This window comes from Cydia splendana, chromosome 14 (genome assembly GCF_910591565.1).
Source record: "Cydia splendana chromosome 14, ilCydSple1.2, whole genome shotgun sequence".
NCBI classification, from domain to species: Eukaryota; Metazoa; Arthropoda; class Insecta; order Lepidoptera; family Tortricidae; genus Cydia; species Cydia splendana.
Genome location: NC_085973.1, coordinates 7,975,166 through 7,993,822, shown reverse-complemented (window position 1 = coordinate 7,993,822; position 18,657 = coordinate 7,975,166). Strand labels below are relative to the sequence as shown.

At 35.0% G+C, this 18,657-nt stretch overlaps 1 protein-coding gene and 1 long non-coding RNA gene across 3 annotated transcripts in view; one reads left to right on the top strand and one right to left on the bottom strand.

Annotated features, from left to right (window-relative positions):
- Positions 1 to 18,657, bottom strand: part of LOC134796815 (uncharacterized) — a 210,742-nt gene that overhangs the window by 130,555 nt on the left and 61,530 nt on the right. The window lies entirely within an intron of this gene.
- On the top strand, positions 672 to 17,177 carry LOC134796880 (uncharacterized). Of its 2 annotated transcripts, none has more exons than XM_063769085.1 (4): positions 672 to 1,154; positions 13,504 to 13,627; positions 14,949 to 15,129; positions 17,052 to 17,177. In XM_063769085.1, the coding sequence occupies exons 1-4, from the start codon at positions 840 to 842 to the stop codon at positions 17,161 to 17,163; spliced, it is 732 nt and encodes a 243-aa protein (XP_063625155.1). In that variant the 5' UTR covers positions 672 to 839; the 3' UTR covers positions 17,164 to 17,177. The 2 variants fall into 2 exon arrangements, with proteins under 2 accessions (XP_063625155.1, XP_063625154.1); XM_063769084.1 differs by having other exon boundaries at positions 672 to 1,178.

The window sequence follows — 18,657 nt, the reverse complement described above, 5'->3', positions numbered from 1 at the left end:
TTGCGACCGTCGCCTTTCTACTCTTGCACGCTATGTATAATATTTATCAGTTTACTGCACAGCGAGCTGCAAAAGTACATGATCACTTTATGAATGAATTCTATTCATCCCTGGAACACGAGTCAATGTTTACTCGGAAATTCTGCTTAAGTCATGTCATGAATACACTACACACTAATACTTATACTTTAAAAGGCTACTTACTTAGGAAAGAATATAATATATAACTTCTAGAATTGAATGTTATTTATTATAATAAACATTATTTATTTGTTATAATACTTATAATAAGCAATGGTAATTTGCGTTTTTAACTTTATTTCATTTTTCTACTATTAAATGGATTGCGAACTATTTACTTACGTCAAGGTAGTTTTAGCCACCTAAGAATATACTTATGTATTTTTTAATAAAATATTTATTCGCATTTTATTCTATAACTTACAAAAGTAAACTAAAAAGTTCTTCTATTCTAATTTCTCATACTAAGCTGTCACCAGACACCAATTACTGGTGACCAGTATTTAAATCGTTTATAAGTATAATTTTAAACTACTGAACGTACTTTTTTACATATAATATTTATCATTAAGTACATATTAAGCCATTATATAAAATAATATTTAGAAATACTTTATTTTATAGCAAGACGTCAACATTCCACATAGAAATAACCACGCGGCCACTACAAAGCAACAACAATAGCACCATTAGCAGATGTCATCGTGCGTGCGACAAACAAAAGCGAAGGAAGAGATAAAACAGCCAGGCATGTCCGAGCCGTCTCAATCATATCAGCACTACCTGTTCCTCCAGTCGCGGACCCACCCTCGCCCAACATGGTCGCCATTTACGCACTCTTGTTCATTCCTGTGATCCTGGTAGCTTCCGAACATTCTGGAGCGTACTCCTCGCCTCAGTATGCGAAGAAAATGTACCCGAAGTTTGACACCAACGCACTTTTACCTAACGAGAAGCCTCCAATACCGTTCAAAAGGCAGATCGACAGATATGATAGTGATGGGAACGATACGGCGCAGTACGGGAGATCGTCGTTCTTAAATTCGGCGGGTAGCTTCCTGAGCGGCGCCGGTGGACAAGCGCTGACGAACCTGGCCAAGGAGTTTGTTGGGCGTTCGACTGGTAGCAGCCAGGTTGGTTTTGACTGCGTCTCGCAGGTTCGTATCGCACCTTTTTCTATTTTGCACGCTTTAACTCGTTCCCATGAGGGCCTACCGCCGAACCACGTTCGACGTGTTGCCTCTCTGTCGCACTTGTAAATTCGTTAAGTGTGACAGGGATCAACACGTCGAACGCGGTTCGCGGTAGGCCCTCTGGCCTCTGTCCCCGAATCATAGTACAAAGTTACTCCTTAAGTCCATTTCAATATTTAGGGTCGGTTAGCTACCTAGATCAAACCATCGTCAAAGTCATCGAAGTTCGTTAAAACTTACGTGTATGAAAAGTTTGATAGCTCTCCAATCATTAGGCGAGGCCTAGACTAGCTTGAACTTGCATGCAATTTACTTTACATTGCCGACTACTAAGGGAGACTGTATTCAAAAGTTTGATCAGATACCGCAATGTAATGAAAATTGCATGCAAGTTCTTGCTAGTCGCTTTAGTATTCAAAGATGAATCCTTTCGGATCTGTTGTATCCATTGTAACTATACTAACCACGAACAGGGAACGTGTTAAAATCCCTTTTCTACAGCGAAACATAGTTATATCAGCAGTTATACATCTAGCATGACATCAAGTATGAACTCGCGCGCGAGAACGCAACTCATGCTAGACGAACGTAATTAATATCATTAACGAGTCTAACGCGATTAAATCTCATTATTTTACCTTTTTTCTGACGTTCGCGTTAGACCCGTTAATGAAATTATTCATGCTAGACCTAGATCATGCTTCTTAAACCGCACACTGTGCGCGTGGACGTCTAAATATAAAGCAAATATGTATAGTCTGACAAAAAAGAGTAGAAATTAAAAAGTGGCAATACTGTAGTCTCGTCCCTTTCAAATCAATTTATATAAGAAAACGGGACACTACAGAATAGTCACTTTTTAATTTCTGCTCTTTTTTGTCAGTCTGCAGTACTGTTACTGAGTCATCTTTCTCAGACAGATAACGTAATATTTAAAAGGTTTCCTACATACAATAACTATGATTCATACAGTCCCTCACTCAGGAATCACTTAAAGCATCCCTTAAAGATAACAGTTACGGAACAAACCATTGTTTCCTAATAAACCTTGTATCTTTAGCGGTAAATATGCTATAAAGTGACATTCGACTTTTTTTATGTTAAGTAGTGACATTGCGATCAAAATGTGGTCAGGTTACATACAACATCAAGGGCTGTCAAAAGCAATGTCACTACTTCTTTAATAAATTGAGTAAGTACAAGGGGTTTCGTATTTTTAAACGTAGACAAAAAACGTCTTGTACCATGAATAAACATATTCTTCACAAAATAATAATCGTAAGTATGCGTATAGGTAATATAATTTTAACTTATTTTCGCTTTTTGTCTCGCTCGTGGTGTATGTAACTGTGTTAATATTTGGATTATAGTAAGTACAGTTATATCACACTGATCCACAACATATACAGGGCGAAATCGGGGTCGTGATTCAAACCTATTGTACTTAACTCGGTAAATGAATGCGATGTTAGGTATAAAGTTAATTTTTAACTAATTGCAGCTATCCATTAATAGGGAATATTAGGCAAAGCTCTGCGTAGATGGCACCTTTGTGGCACATACAGTAAACAAACCACATTGACACATGGCCTACCGCGAAACAAGAAAATCGAAATTTCGTTATCTAACCTCTCTATCACTCTTGCATATTCGAGCGATAAAGAGGCAGATAACTAAATTTCGATTTTCGCGTTTACCGGTAGGCCCTTGTTAACAAACCGCCTTGATGCATCAATGTCATATTTTATTGTCTGTGAAAACTTGTCAAAAAACAGTTTAAGGCACAGTATGTATATGTTAGTCTATGAATTTACTGAGTCGGTAGTGCTGCACTCTGGCGGCAGAACATTGCAGTAATATCCCCTATTAATCAGCAATTTAAGTATCCCAGTAGAAAACACAAATTATGGTTACCTTACAATTAATGTTAAAACCTATTTAATAAACAACTGATTAGACGAGTAAGAAATGTCAACCGTCACTGTTATGACAAAGTCAAAACTTTAAAATAAATAAAATCATTCAAGGATTGTACATTGAGTTCATTAATTCTGGCAATTCTAAAGATAATTAAGCAGAAAAATGCCCGCGGCATATCCGTTTTCAAATGTTGAGCGGTCTGACATGGTAATGTTTTATTACCAAGCACGTCGTGCTACCACTGCTCGGGATTTATTTATTGACCGAAGCGAAGCGAAGGTCTACGTTTTGACTCGGGCATTTTGCTTTCGTATGTCCGGATGTTCTCCTCTACAGGTCGCAATTCTTAACCGATTCTCGTGAAATTTTGTGACCGAATTTTATGACTAAATAAAATTTTTTTGTCAATCCGGTTTTTGGAAATTTTTAAAAATGGCGGAGTCGTGATACCTGGCGCCTAAACAAATAGTCGTATCGATATCATAAGACTTTTTTCTTTTTGAGACATGTTTACAGAGTTAATAGCAAAAAATGCAGAAAAAAATTATCGCTGGTTTAGGCGGTATTTAGATATTTAATTTTAACTAATTTTAATTTGAGAAGGAGTAGCTAAATTTCGTCAACCCATCTAAGAACTATTTGGCTCAGTTTGTAAACGTTCGCTTTTTCTGTTTGCACAGAGGGTCTGGGTTCGATCCCCAGTAATTGTATGCTGGGATATTATAACTTTTTGTATTTTTTTACACATAAATTTCGTATTGTTTTTCTTTAATTTACTATACACCGTGTTTTTATTGAATTCCGTTAACTTCGGGGTATAGTTAAGTACGTTTATAAGAACTAAATGGCATAGTTAATTTAAAAAAAAAAAATTTTTTTTTGTTTTCTTTTTTGTTTTTTTTTTGTTTAAAAAGTAATTAAATGTAGCATATAGCGTTGTTGTAACACGGGCATTAAATTTAACTCATCCAAACAATTGAAATCTGTGACATCAATGTCATTTCGTACATCAATCGACCGAGATGGTACTTAAGTTTAGTAGCAAATGTATGAACTCATTCTAAACACTAATCAATATGTAAGCCGGCCCTAAGGCAAGTGTACACGCTTGTAGAGGCCTTATAGTAAAAAAATAAATTATGGATTATCTCCGAAATGGACTTAATTAGAACATCGGTGTCTTTGAGAAAGTTACTTGATTTAAGCTCAGGAATGCACCCTTGAAATTAACGGAAATCAAAAAAAACACGGTGTATTTAAAGCTCTTAGCACCATGTTATTTCAAGCTCTGCTCGCGAGGTCTACAGCTCACAGAGCCACTAGTTTATTTACTGCGAGAAGTGCCGGAACATTACTTGCATAACTTACACTATCAAAACGATGGTGCTTCGGCTCATTTTGAACACCGAGTACGCAATTACCTCGATGAACAGTTCCCGGGACGTTGGATTGGCCGCGGCGAACCCGTGGCATGGCCTCCTCGTAGTCCCAACCTGACGCCCTTGGATTTTTTTCTCTGGGGCGAAATCAAAAGATTGGTGTATGAACAAGAGTCCAACACTATCCTTCGATTAGTTCGATAGCTTCGTCAGCGAGTTATTGGAGCATTTGAAAGTGTGAAAATGAATCACTTTGCTCTCGGCAGATTAAAAGATAACCTAAGGCGACGAGCCGAATTGTGTCGACAGCAAAACGGATCACACTTTGAGCAGCTCCTGAAGTAGGTACTTATGTTTAAGTTTTGGTCGTATTTGTTAAAAGCTTGTGGAGTCTCCGTCCCAGTGATTGTAATATTATTTTAATAAAGTCTTTAAATTATTTTTTAAACTTTTTAATTGCTTTTACACTGAATGTAAATCCGAAGATAAGTGTTATCAATGAATTATCGTAAGTTACCACTACTTTCTTTACTAGATGTTTGTCTTGTCAAGTCTGTACAGGGTGACCATGACTCTAAATAAGAAATTATTTTGTATTTAATTTTTGTATGTACGAAAAAGATACAAATGAATGCACTCTAATCTACAATGTTGTATTCCTAATTAAGTGGCAAGTCTTATTTTTCTTTCTTGCTACACGACCCCGATTTCACCCTGTATTTTGCACCATTTGCATACAATCCATGTATTTTAACTTTCTTAACTGTTATGTACTGACAATTTTGTTTTAGATATTGTATTTCAATGTAATGCAACTCTCTTCTTTATCGCACAAATTATTCACCAAAGATTTTTTTCTGGTTGGCTAATGGGACTTCAGTTTTGTTTAATTGTAGGGTTTTTGGTATTTAGCATACCTACTTAATTCGTTTTTAAAGTTAAGGGTAGTTTGAAATTGAAGACTGTTATTGGTTGGGTATAAAAAGAAACTACACTCGGCCGACGGGCTCAGTTGGTTGTTGAGTTGTGCTAGCAAACGGTTGTCATAAGATGAGATTATTGTGAATTGGAATAAGACAAGAAAATAAATGGATAAATATATTCAAGGGTGTTGTTATTTTACACTTCAGAAGTGTGCAGAACGTAAGTACACGCCTACTGTTATTACTTATTGATTTAGTGAGATAACTGATAATAACATGACCCTTATTCTGAGCTTTGAGATAATTAAATATACAAAATTATAATGGATTACGTAAGAAATATGGTACTGGTAACATTTTTATTTAATTTAAATAAGTACCTACATAATTTATTAATAATATTATGATGATTATGATTATAGGCTATCTAATTGCATGTCAGTTAAACTTAGGTTAGTTTGACCCATAAATGACCCTTAAATGGACATAATCATAAGAATATATGCGTCAGTTGGTCGAGAATTCAAAGTAACAAAATCAAGTAGGCACACCTTCTTCCTAATAAATACGTGACGGTAATTACTTCTTTTGCTACTTACCTACCCACACACATGTGGAAATTAGGCAGAATATGTCAACACGTGGGTCTTGATATGTGTTGGTTATGGAGTGTTAAAGGGTGCCTTAATTTTCATTATTTTTCACAACGGCGCACAGTTTCCGAGATAAATTGATATTTATGATTTACAACCAGGTCTCGCAAATTAATTGATGATTTTGAGTTTTGATTTTGATCCTTAATGTTAAAATTTGTGGTAATATAAATAGATGGCTACTATGCAAACGGGGCATTAAAGGGGGCTTGAATTTTCAATCCTTTTTTTTGCTACGACGCACCGTTTTTGAGATAAAATTAATGTTTATAATTTGAACTACCATTAAACATAATTTTATGTACTGTAATTCCTTTAAAGTTTATAAGGTATTATGATGTAGTATATAGGTACCTATATGTAACACCGGATACTTTTACGTTTCATGCCGAGTTGTTGGAGAATATGGCTGACGATGACTCATGATGATCAACGGCGCTTGCAAACGTATGTAGCTGGAATTACAGCGGCAGTGAAAAAGGAATCCAGAGCGAAGCAGAGTCCTGTTGTGAAAGTCGGGAGTAACCCCGCTTCGACAGCCTTAGTGAGGGGCACGCGCCACCGGACATCAGGTCATGTACACCTACCTTTACTATATTATGAATGATTTGATATTGTAATATGTGTTGGATACTGTCAATTGATTTAAAAGCTGAGACTTCATCTCATTCATCGAATCTAGCACATATAACATAAGTATAAGAATATTTTGCCAAAAGATAAGTTGAGAGAAAAATAATTTTGATGAACCGATTATTACTGACCGACCTATTACTTGTGTACCAATTATGAGAAAATTTTGCCTAAATATATCAATTTAATATGTATATTATCTTATCTTACGAAATAATAGATACGATCGATGAGTGGTTCTCATCCTAACCATTTGACAGACTTTTGTGATTTCTATTTAAACTGCAAGGAACCTCCACATTTATAATGCCATCTAATTATAAACTGAATTATTTATTGATCAAATATCGAGTATCGAGTATCGAGTATCGAGTATCGAGTATCGAGTATCGAGTATCGAGTATCGAGTATCGAGTATCGAGTATCGAGTATCGAGTATCGAGTATCGAGTATCGAGTATCGAGTATCGAGTATCGAGTATCGAGTATCGAGTATCGAGTATCGAGTATCGAGTATCGAGTATCGAGTATCGAGTATCGAGTATCGAGTATCGAGTATCGAGTATCGAGTATCGAGTATCGAGTATCGAGTATCGAGTATCGAGTATAATGAGTTACGGATTAATGAGTTACGGATTAATGAGTTACGGATTAATGAGTTACGGATTAATGAGTTACGGATTAACGAGTTACGGATTAACGAGTTACGGATTAACGAGTTACGGATTAACGAGTTACGGATTAACGAGTTACGGATTAACGAGTTACGGATTAACGAGTTACGGATTAACGAGTTACGGATTAACGAGTTACGGATTAACGAGTTACGGATTAATGAGTTACGGATTAATGAGTTACGGATTAATGAGTTACGGATTAATGAGTTACGGATTAATGAGTTACGGATCAATGAGTTACGGATTATTTAAATTAACGGATTATTTAAATTAACGGATTATTTAAATTAACGGATTATTTGATTTAACGGATTATTTGGTTTAACGGATTATTTGGTTTAACGGATTATTGAATTAACGAATTATTGAAATAACGAATTATTGAAATAACGAATTATTGAAATAACGAATTATTGAATTAACGAATTATTGAATTAACGAATTATTGAATTAACGAATTATTGAATTAACGAATTATTGAATTAACGAATTATTGAATCAACGAATTATTGAATCAACGAATTATTGAATCAACGAATTATTGAATCAACGAATTATTGAATTAACGAATTATTGAATTAACGAATTATTGAATTAACGAATTATTGAATTAACGAATTATTGAATTAACGAATTATTGAATTAACGAATTATTGAATTAACGGATTATTGAATTAACGAATTAATGACTTAATGAAGACTTGAATGTACGAATTAATGACTTAATGAATTATCGAGTTACTGAATTATCGAGTTACTGAATTATTGGGTTACTGAATTATTGAGTTGTTGATTTACTGAATCATTGAGTTATTGAATTATTTAGTCATTGAAGAATTATTGAGGTTTTGAATTATTGAGTTATTGAATTATTGAGGTTTTGAATTATTGAGGTTTTGAATTATTGAGTTATTGAATTATTGAGTCATTGAATTATTGAGTCATTGAATTATTGAGTCATTGAATTATTGAGTCATTGAATTATTGAGTCATTGAATTATTGAGTCATTGAATTATTGAGTCATTGAATTATTGAGTCATTGAATTATTGAGTCATTGAATTATTGAGTCATTGAATTATTGAGTCATTGAATTATTGAGTCATTGAATTATTGAGTCATTGAATTATTGAGTCATTGAATTATTGAGTCATTGAATTATTGAGTCATTGAATTATTGAGTCATTGAATTATTGAGTCATTGAATTATTGAGTCATTGAATTATTGAGTCATTGAATTATTGAGTCATTGAATTATTGAGTCATTGAATTATTGAGTCATTGAATTATTGAGTCATTGAATTATTGAGTCATTGAATTATTGAGTCATTGAATTATTGAGTCATTGAATTATTGAGCCATTGAATTATTGAGTCATTGAATTATTGAGTCATTGAATTATTGAGTCATTGAATTATTGAGTCATTGAATTATTGAGTCATTGAATTATTGAGTCATTGAATTATTGAGTCATTGAATTATTGAGTCATTGAATTATTGAGTCATTGAATTATTGAGTCATTGAATTATTGAGTCATTGAATTATTGAGTCATTGAATTATTGAGTCATTGAATTATTGAGTCATTGAATTATTGAGTCATTGAATTATTGAGTCATTGAATTGTTGAGTCATTGAATTGTTGAGTTATTGAGTTATTGAATTATTGAGTTATTGCATTATTGAGTTATTGCATTATTGAGTCATTGAATTATTGAGTCATTGAATTATTGAGTCATTGAATTATTGAGTCATTGAATTATTGAGTCATTGAATTATTGAGTCATTGAACTATTGAGTCATTGAACTATTGAGTCATTGAATTATTGAGTCATTGAATTATTGAGCCATTGAATTATTGAGTCATTGAATTATTGAGTCATTGAATTATTGAGTCATTGAATTATTGAGTCATTGAATTATTGAGTCATTGAATTATTGAGTCATTGTATTATTGAGTCATTGAATTATTGAGTCATTGAATTATTGAGTCATTGAATTATTGAGTCATTGAATTATTGAGTCATTGAATTATTGAGTCATTGAATTATTGAGTCATTGAATTATTGAGTCATTGAATTATTGAGTCATTGAATTATTGAGTCATTGAATTATTGAGTCATTGAATTATTGAGTCATTGAATTATTGAGTCATTGAATTATTGAGTCATTGAATTATTGAGTCATTGAATTATTGAGTCATTGAATTATTGAGTCATTGAATTATTGAGTCATTGAATTATTGAGTCATTGTATTATTGAGTCATTGAATTATTGAGTCATTGAATTATTGAGTCATTGAATTATTGAGTCATTGAATTATTGAGTCATTGAATTATTGAGTCATTGAATTATTGAGTCATTGAATTATTGAGTCATTGAATTGTTGAGTCATTGAATTGTTGAGTTATTGAGTTATTGAATTATTGAGTTATTGCATTATTGAGTTATTGCATTATTGAGTCATTGAATTAATGAGTCATTGAATTGTTGAGTCATTGAATTGTTGAGTTATTGAGTTATTGCATTATTGAGTTATTGCATTATTGAGTTATTGCATTATTGAGTCATTGAATTAATGAGTCATTGAATTAATGAGTCATTGAATTATTGAGTCATTGAATTATTGAGTCATTGAATTATTGAGTCATTGAATTATTGAGTCATTGAATTATTGAGTCATTGAATTATTGAGTCATTGAATTATTGAGTCATTGAATTATTGAGTCATTGAATTATTGAGTCATTGTATTATTGAGTCATTGAATTATTGAGTCATTGTATTATTGAGTCATTGAATTATTGAGTCATTGAATTATTGAGTCATTGAATTATTGAGTCATTGAATTATTGAGTCATTGAATTGTTGAGTCATTGAATTGTTGAGTCATTGAATTATTGAGTTATTGCATTATTGAGTTATTGCATTATTGAGTCATTGAATTAATGAGTCATTGAATTATTGAGTCATTGAATTATTGAGTCATTGAATTATTGAGTCATTGAATTATTGAGTCATTGAATTATTGAGTCATTGAATTATTGAGTTATTGAATTATTGAGTTATTGAATTATTGAGTTATTGAATTATTGAGTTATTGAATTATTGAGTTATTGAATTATTGAGTTATTGAATTATTGAATTATTGAGTTATTGAATTATTGAGTTATTGTATTATTGAGTTATTGAATTATTGAGTTATTGAATTATTGAGTTATTGAATTATTGAGTTATTGAATTGTTGAGTTATTGAATTGTTGAGTTATTGAATTGTTGAGTTATTGAATTGTTGAGTTATTGAATTGTTGAGTTATTGAATTGTTGAATCACTGAATTGTTGAATCACTGAATTGTTGAATCACTGAATTGTTGAATCACTGAATTATTGAATTGTTGAATCACTGAGTTATTGAATTGTTGAATCACTGAATTATTGAATCACTGAATTATTGAATTAATAGGTTACTGCAGTTAAAGTTGGCTGAACCTGTTTGTACTTACGAGAACTTGATTTGGTTCGTAAGCTACTAGAACAGAACACCACAATTAAACCGAGATCAAGGAGGATTGATAGCCTCTTATTGATTATAGTAATATGTTTTCACTCAAACTTGAATAAAATAGGTTAGTTTATAATTATTTTTTGTATAACTTTGTACGTTATCAAATAATAGTAGATTACCAATGAGGGCATTTTTAGAACAAGTCAGATGGTACGGATAGGTAAAGCATAACAGGTTTTTGCAGTTCTATCGTTTATGTCTGCCATGCCATGTAATATTTAAAACGTATAATTTATTTTAATTCCTGAAAAGAAACATTACCGACGTGTAAAAAAAAAATATATTACTGATCCTTTTTCTACGGAAACAGACCTAGGTGCTATGTTTATTCCCGAACTGTGCGATTTGGTATTCTGTAATGTTGAAATTTAGGTTTATAGACTTCAGCTATTTAACAACGTTTAGTGTATTATTAATATACTGTTCAAGTCTTTCATAAAACAATATGCATATTATAAAAATAAAATTAATGGTCTTGAAATCCCAACGCGTCTTGCAATTGATGAACTAAGTACTTTGTCAGCTTGGATAAATCCTAACAATCTAGAATATACGACCTTCTCTGAAAACATTGGGATTACAGGTTTTTAGTTACCAATTTGATGATTGAATTGATGCGTTGATAATGGAAACATAATAGGTCAAGTTGAACACAATACGGTCCCAGTTTTACACATGTTTTGCATATGAATATGTGAAGTTAATTATCGCTGTTATTCATCATAGTAATATTTTATAAATTATAGTCAGGGTTAAAGTTATTGAAAGGTTCTCAGGAAAAATGAATCCTGTCTCAAGAGTGAGGTTTATAATTGTTGATTTCTTGACATGATATTTGAAGAGATGGTTCAGTCACGAGAATTGAATTGGTTCGTGTACTGTTTAGAGATGTTTCAGTCACGAGAATTGAATTGGTTCGTGTACTGTCTACCTGCAGATAGAGATGATCAATACTTATGAAAATCGAATAATAAATTAATAAATGGCAATTATTGATCTGTTACCCTGAATTACTTAGTCAATGTTGGATATTTTTAGCAAGTTGAGCGCCGCACCTCTACCGGCGTCCCCCGCTTCGCGTGACACCAGGAGCCAGAAGCAAGTACAGTCAACAGGCGAGGCGATGACTGAGCTGCCTCCAGCAGGAGCCCGCCTCGCGCCGCCAGAGTCCGGTGCGAGCCGTCTCCAGCAGGAGCCCGCCTCGCGCCGCCAGAGTCCGGTGCGAGCCGTCTCCAGCAGGAGCCCGCCTCGCGCCGCCAGAGTCCGGTGCGAGCCGTCTCCAGCAGGAGCCCGCCTCGCGCCGCCAGAGTCCGGTGCGAGCCGTCTCCAGCAGGAGTCCGCCTCGCGCCGCCAGAGTCCGGTGCGAGCCGTCTCCAGCAGGAGTCCGCCACGCGCCGCCAGAGTCCGGTGCGAGCCGTCTCCAGCAGGAGCCCGCCTCGCGCCGCCAGGGTCCGGTACGAGCCGTCTCCAGCAGGAGTCCGCCTCGCGCCGCCAGAGTCCGGTGCGAGCCGTCTCCAGCAGGAGCCTGCCTCGCGCCGCCAGAGTCTGGTGCGCGTCTAGAGCACGGCGACCGCCGCTCCGCGCTCCCGTGCCCCGGCCGCGCCGCAGCCCGCCTCCGCTCTCCCGTGCCCCGGCCGCGCCGCAGCCCGCACGCGCTGACCTCCAGAGCCAGGGCCCTTCTCACCGCTTGACGGTCGTCCATTCTGATGACATCGGTGTCGGCCTCTGGTCGATGTCGAGTGGATGTCTCCGGCAGAAGAGTAACAATTTTAACCCTTCGTATGCCTTAGTTAAAATTTACTACTGAATTAATAACCTTGAAACTGTAAATTATAGTCCAAATTGTGTGGTACGTATACGGGACCAGGCATACGAAAGGTTATTTACACGATGTTTTTGAGATTTTGACGTGCTGATGACTGATTGAAACTGTTTTAAGTCACGAGAAATGATCGGTTCGTGTGCTGACACAATTAAGTAGTAGGTGCGAGAATAGAACCGGTTCGTATCCTACACATTAACTCTGATCGCAAGAAATTGATCGGTTTGCGATTAGTGTATCCACTGTTAAGTATACGTAGTCTGTTGGCCAAGTGTAGGGTTTCCACCTGGCACGTGTATGAGGACATACACGGAGTCAGGATGGACGAGTGTAGGGTTTTTGGTATTTAGCATACCTACTTAATTCGTTTTTAAAGTTAAGGGTAGTTTGAAATTGAAGACTGTTATTGGTTGGGTATAAAAAGAAACTACACTCGGCCGACGGGCTCAGTTGGTTGTTGAGTTGTGCTAGCAAACGGTTGTCATAAGATGAGATTATTGTGAATTGGAATAAGACAAGAAAATAAATGGATAAATATATTCAAGGGTGTTGTTATTTTACATAATGTACATAAGTAGTTAGAAAGACACTTATTTCATTTTGTGGTACTGGCTATAGGTAATCTCTGCATTTTAAAGACGAGTTTCTTTTTAGCAAAATTTTGCCATCATTGCTGGGAGTTAAGTAATTATTGACATGCCTCTCTCTCTCACACACACAGGTCCTAAGCTTGAATCTGACAAATTTGGTGATCCTGATCGTCCTGAAGGCGTTAATCCTAGCTGCTGGGTTCTTCGGGGCTGGAGCTTGGAAAGGCGGTCATCACTACGCCAGGAGTCTTGATGGTAAGTGTTTCAAATCATGTTTCGTAATGCTAGGATGGATAATGTTGCGAAATTTCTCGAATATTTGTTATTTTTTCTTCGTGAAAATATTATTTGCTTTTGCGAGTAGAACCAAAAGCGTCCTTAATCGTGTCAGACTAACTGTTCCCATTTTATCAAACTACCATTCCAACACCAGGACTAACCATCACTACTTATTATAGTTATTATCTGACTAACAAAATAAAATATTTACTACATTCCTCTCTACTTACTCGGTGATACCAAAAGGTGTTTACTCAAACATGCTCAACAACATTTTTGACAACGTGAGTTGTGGGTAAGTAAATAATAAACCACAACGTAATAAAAACCACTTCCGGCAATTCGGTTTAAATCCATTTACTTAAATCCGCCGCACTCTTCCGTCAAATGGCCAGCACAATGACCGTTTGACCATCAATCGATTAATCTCTAATGACCATCTGCCTCCACCAGACCGTTACTGCCACGTGTTGCCCACATACGAATAAGTATGTTATTGTTAAAAGATAATAAATGTTAGTAAGATACAATACTTACTTAAATTCACCAATTTAAACTTTTCCAAGACTAACATTACTTCACGTAATTACGAGAGTAAGCAGATTCAAATACGATACAAGTAAAATATTCATCACAGCATGATCTAGATATAATACTGATTTGATTATATATAATTTCTCCTATTCCTCGCACCGTTTCTTTTCAACTAAAAATATCCTACCAAATTACATTGAAAAAGCAATGTACATCAACAATCTACATCTACATTTCAGTACCTATATTTTAACACCTCGCTAAATATTTAGTAAATACTTCGTTCTATTTACATGAACGAAGTGATTTTTGGAGAGGATGATCCACCCTCTGATGCGGTTGCCGTGTCCCGCACTTAATCCCATTGTAGAGATTATCCGACACGTCTGGAAGCTGACCGGCTCGTACCGAGTGTTATTTAATGTTCATTGTTCCATAGAATTGGTTCACCGTAGTTTGGGAGTAATTCACCAATAAATATTCTGTTTTTTATTTTGCTCTGAACTCAAAATGAACAGTTATTTTTGCACTTTGTCATGATGTTCAGGTATTTAAGGTATATTTAAGTTGCATACAATTAAGAGAAACTAAAAGAACCAGAAAAAATTGAAACCAATAAGTACTTGGACAACTGGGAAAAGATAGGGTAACTATAGACAACTTTTAAAGACAATAGACAATGGAGATTTCTCTAACTTTTACCCAATACAAATTCGTGACATCATTTCTGAACTCACTTTAATTCGCAACTTAAAATTCCCAGACAACACAAACGCGTCATACATCACGGAGGACGAGATCCTGCTGTACCTGAGCTACCTGGCAGGGCAACAGAGCCGAGACTATGGCTGCCTGTATCGTCTCTCGTGCAAGAAGCCGCAGCAGGCTGCACTTTATTCATCGGGGGCGGAGATTCTGCTGCAGGGAGCGAGGTTGTTGCAAGGGTAAGCACATTCAACCGGTACCCACTTGCTTACAGCGCTAGGTATATTTGCACTGACTTGGCAGTAGCTACGATTACAGTACCAAGTGGTATGTCAACTATTCTACTTAACATAGCACTTGGCATGAAAATTTAGCGTGTCGTCGCCCCAGCAGAGCCCATCTCGATTCCTTAAACTTGACCCCTTGAGTGGCAAGCACCTTCTGCTGGCGGGTTAACGCATTCACTGCCAGGGGGCGTGGCCTAGGAACAAACTTGTATGACGGTGAACGCACATGTGCGTTGGGGGCAGTGAATGTGTTAATGGTCCCGCAAATTTATGCTATAAATTAGCTCTCCGATTAATCCACACAACTTCTATTTACTTACCGAAACCATATTTTGTTTCTTAGCCTTCCGATAGCTGCTTTGTTACTGCACACCGTTGTATGGGGACCTTGCACTTTGAGACTATGCGCTGAAACTTGGCACAGTTGATTCTTAGCTGGTCTTGAGCAGATACAGACCGGGAGCCGTCGAGAGCCACCTCTCATTTAGTGAGGGGGGAGGGGGAAAGTTCGACGCTGCCGCGCTTCACTTGGAGCAACATTTCTCTAAAACTATACCTATTAGGGAATGTAATATATCATTTTCGGATACATTAAGGATGAGGAATTTTTTTTTGGAACCAAAACAATGCACTTTCTAACAAAAAAAAAGCATAAAGTAGAAAAGACTAAAAAACGTATTTTTGATTTTTTCATAATTACCAATTTTTTTTTTAAGTGTAGCAGGAATCTGAAAACAAAAAATACAGTCGTAAAGCTACACTTATTACGTTTAAGAAAATATATAGTTTATCATACAAAACTCTTGATAAATGGGAGATAAAAAATAATATTAAGCGTGGGCCAGAGTGATCTCAATACAAAATATTATGAATGTGGGAAAGTTACTTATAATTTGTTCTACAATCGTTTATTTTTTAGTTTTTCGTAAATAACTCGTAAACGGTAGCCCACAGCAAAAAAATATCTTTTACGTAAATAATCTGTTTCAGATTTCTTATAAAATAAGTACTACTGTTTTTCGGTACCATCAATATTTAAAAAAACCATCCTTTACGAGTTATTTACGAATGACTAAAAAAGAGGACCTTAGTATTTATTTTCTCCCTTCAATATTTTTTTAAATATTGATGGTACCGAAAAACAGTAGTACTTATTTTATAAGAAATCTGAAACAGATTATTTACGTAAAAGATATTTTTTTGCTGTGGGCTACCGTTTACGAGTTATTTACGAAAAACTAAAAAATAAACGATTGTAGAACAAATTATAAGTAACTTTCCCACATTCATAATATTTTGTATTGAGATCACTCTGGCCCACGCTTAATATTATTTTTTATCTCCCATTTATCAAGAGTTTTGTATGATAAACTATATATTTTCTTAAACGTAATAAGTGTAGCTTTACGACTGTATTTTTTGTTTTCAGATTCCTGCTACACTTAAAAAAAAAATTGGTAATTATGAAAAAATCAAAAATACGTTTTTTAGTCTTTTCTACTTTATGCTTTTTTTTTGTTAGAAAGTGCATTGTTTTGGTTCCAAAAAAAAATTCCTCATCCTTAATTTAACCGAAAATGATATATCACATGCCCTAATAGGTACAGTTTTAGAGAAATGTTGCTCCAAGTGAAGCGCGGCGGCGTCGAACTTCCCCCCTCCCCCCCACTAAATGAGACGTGGCTCTCGAGGTCTCCCGGTCTGTATCTGCTCATGACCAGCTAAGAATCAACTGTGCCAAGTTTCAGCGCATAGTCACAAAGTGCAAGGTGTCGTGCAGTAACAAACTAGCTACGAGAGGTTCTCACTCATATAAATCAGAAATTACATACTTTCAATGGACACATTTGGAGCTTTGACTGTTTTTTTAACAGGAACAGCATCGAATTGGAGCCATACGAAGAGGTGTCAAAAGGTGTCAAGCAAGCGTCTGCCTGGGGCGAGGAAGGCATGAACTGCGATGCTCGGTACCAGTGTGAAGAATAACCTTTAAAACTATAGACGTACTTATTTAAATAGACACATGATATCTTCTTCCAGAAGATTCCTCCTGCGAGCTTATAGTCTGACAAAAAATGATACTGAAATAGTAATTCACCGTGTTTATTGAAAGTAATCAGATGGAAGAGAATATCATGTCTAGTATATTATAAGTCAGTATTAAGCGAATGATTATGGTCAATAAATATATGTATGTTATGTTCTATACATATATGAGTTGTCGAGAACGGCTCACTTTGGGGCTATAAGATGAACTGAACAGTGGCTTCAAATGTAGTTAAAATCTGTTAGATGGAAAGGTAAATACAAATTAACATGCAACAATCTTTGTCGACGCGCTCTCTCTAAAAATACTTGTAACTTGTAAGTCTATTAAATATTTCTATTAACTAAATATAAGAAATTTAAGACATTTTTAAATATTATCACGTACCTACCAGTTTAGTGCAAATGTGAAGAAAACATAGAAAATCACCAAATGAATGATATATGTTATATGTAATGTATTCTACTACTTGAGTTTAGTTTTAGTTACATTCATGTGAATTAGTGTAGTACTTGTATATGTATATATATACTTATATATCCTATGCTCAGCAGTGGGCGATAAAGGGCTGATATGATGATGATGAGTGTAGTACTTATTGTTCAAATCCTATGAGAAATTATAATATGTGTGTAGGCAGTACAAACTATTTGCTCAGTTAATATTCCAGTACCTAACTGTTTAGTCATGTAAATAATAATTATCATGGAAGAAGGTATGATAAAATTAATTTTAGAAATATAACTTTTAATAAAAGTATTTTTATTTACCATCTTCGTGTTATATTTTAGAGAAAAAGACAAAAATTAAATCATATTTCAAACATGTGGTATGCGATATTACAGACAAGGACATTAAACCGCATACATTGATCACAATTCCTTACTAAGAAAGTCTTGATCACTTACTTATAATTACCTACATTTATTTTATACAAAAAACACTATAAATTAACTTTAGACCATTCCTAATAGGCTCAACCTATTCCGTTCTTAAAATTGTATCTAATTTATTGTCATACCAACATTTTGACGTTTAAGGTTTAACGTCCTAGTGATCGACATATTAATGCGCAAATACTTATACTCTGTATCTTTAGGTATTTAAATAAAAGTAAACAAACAATTTGTACATTTTCGGGTAGTTATAACATTTATTGGTTAACCGACCAAATACATAACCGCCTGTATCTGTCACTGAACGACTGGACTTTAACCTACATTGATCATGTAATGTTTTCATCTACCCTCAAATGGCTCCTTAAGCCAGTTGAGGGTAGATTTTGTTTATTTTTATTTAAACACCTAAAGATACAGAGATAAATGACTTCCTGCTGTAACCTCTATTGACAATGTCTTACGGTTAAATATGACATTATACTGGGACAGAGTGATGAACACTCGAATGTCTTCCTTACTAGAATTGGTAAAATT

What these genes read in the sequence shown, in the direction of transcription:
- LOC134796880 (XM_063769084.1), top strand. Translation starts at nt 840, where the DNA reads ATGGTCGCCATTTACGCACTCTTGTTCATTCCTGTGATCCTGGTAGCT. An exon ending in CTACGCCAGGAGTCTTGATG is followed by an intron (nt 13,628 to 14,948) that starts GTAAGTGTTTCA and finishes TAAAATTCCCAG; the next exon opens with ACAACACAAACGCGTCATAC. An exon ending in GGAGCGAGGTTGTTGCAAGG is followed by an intron (nt 15,130 to 17,051) that starts GTAAGCACATTC and finishes TTTTTTTAACAG; the next exon opens with GAACAGCATCGAATTGGAGC.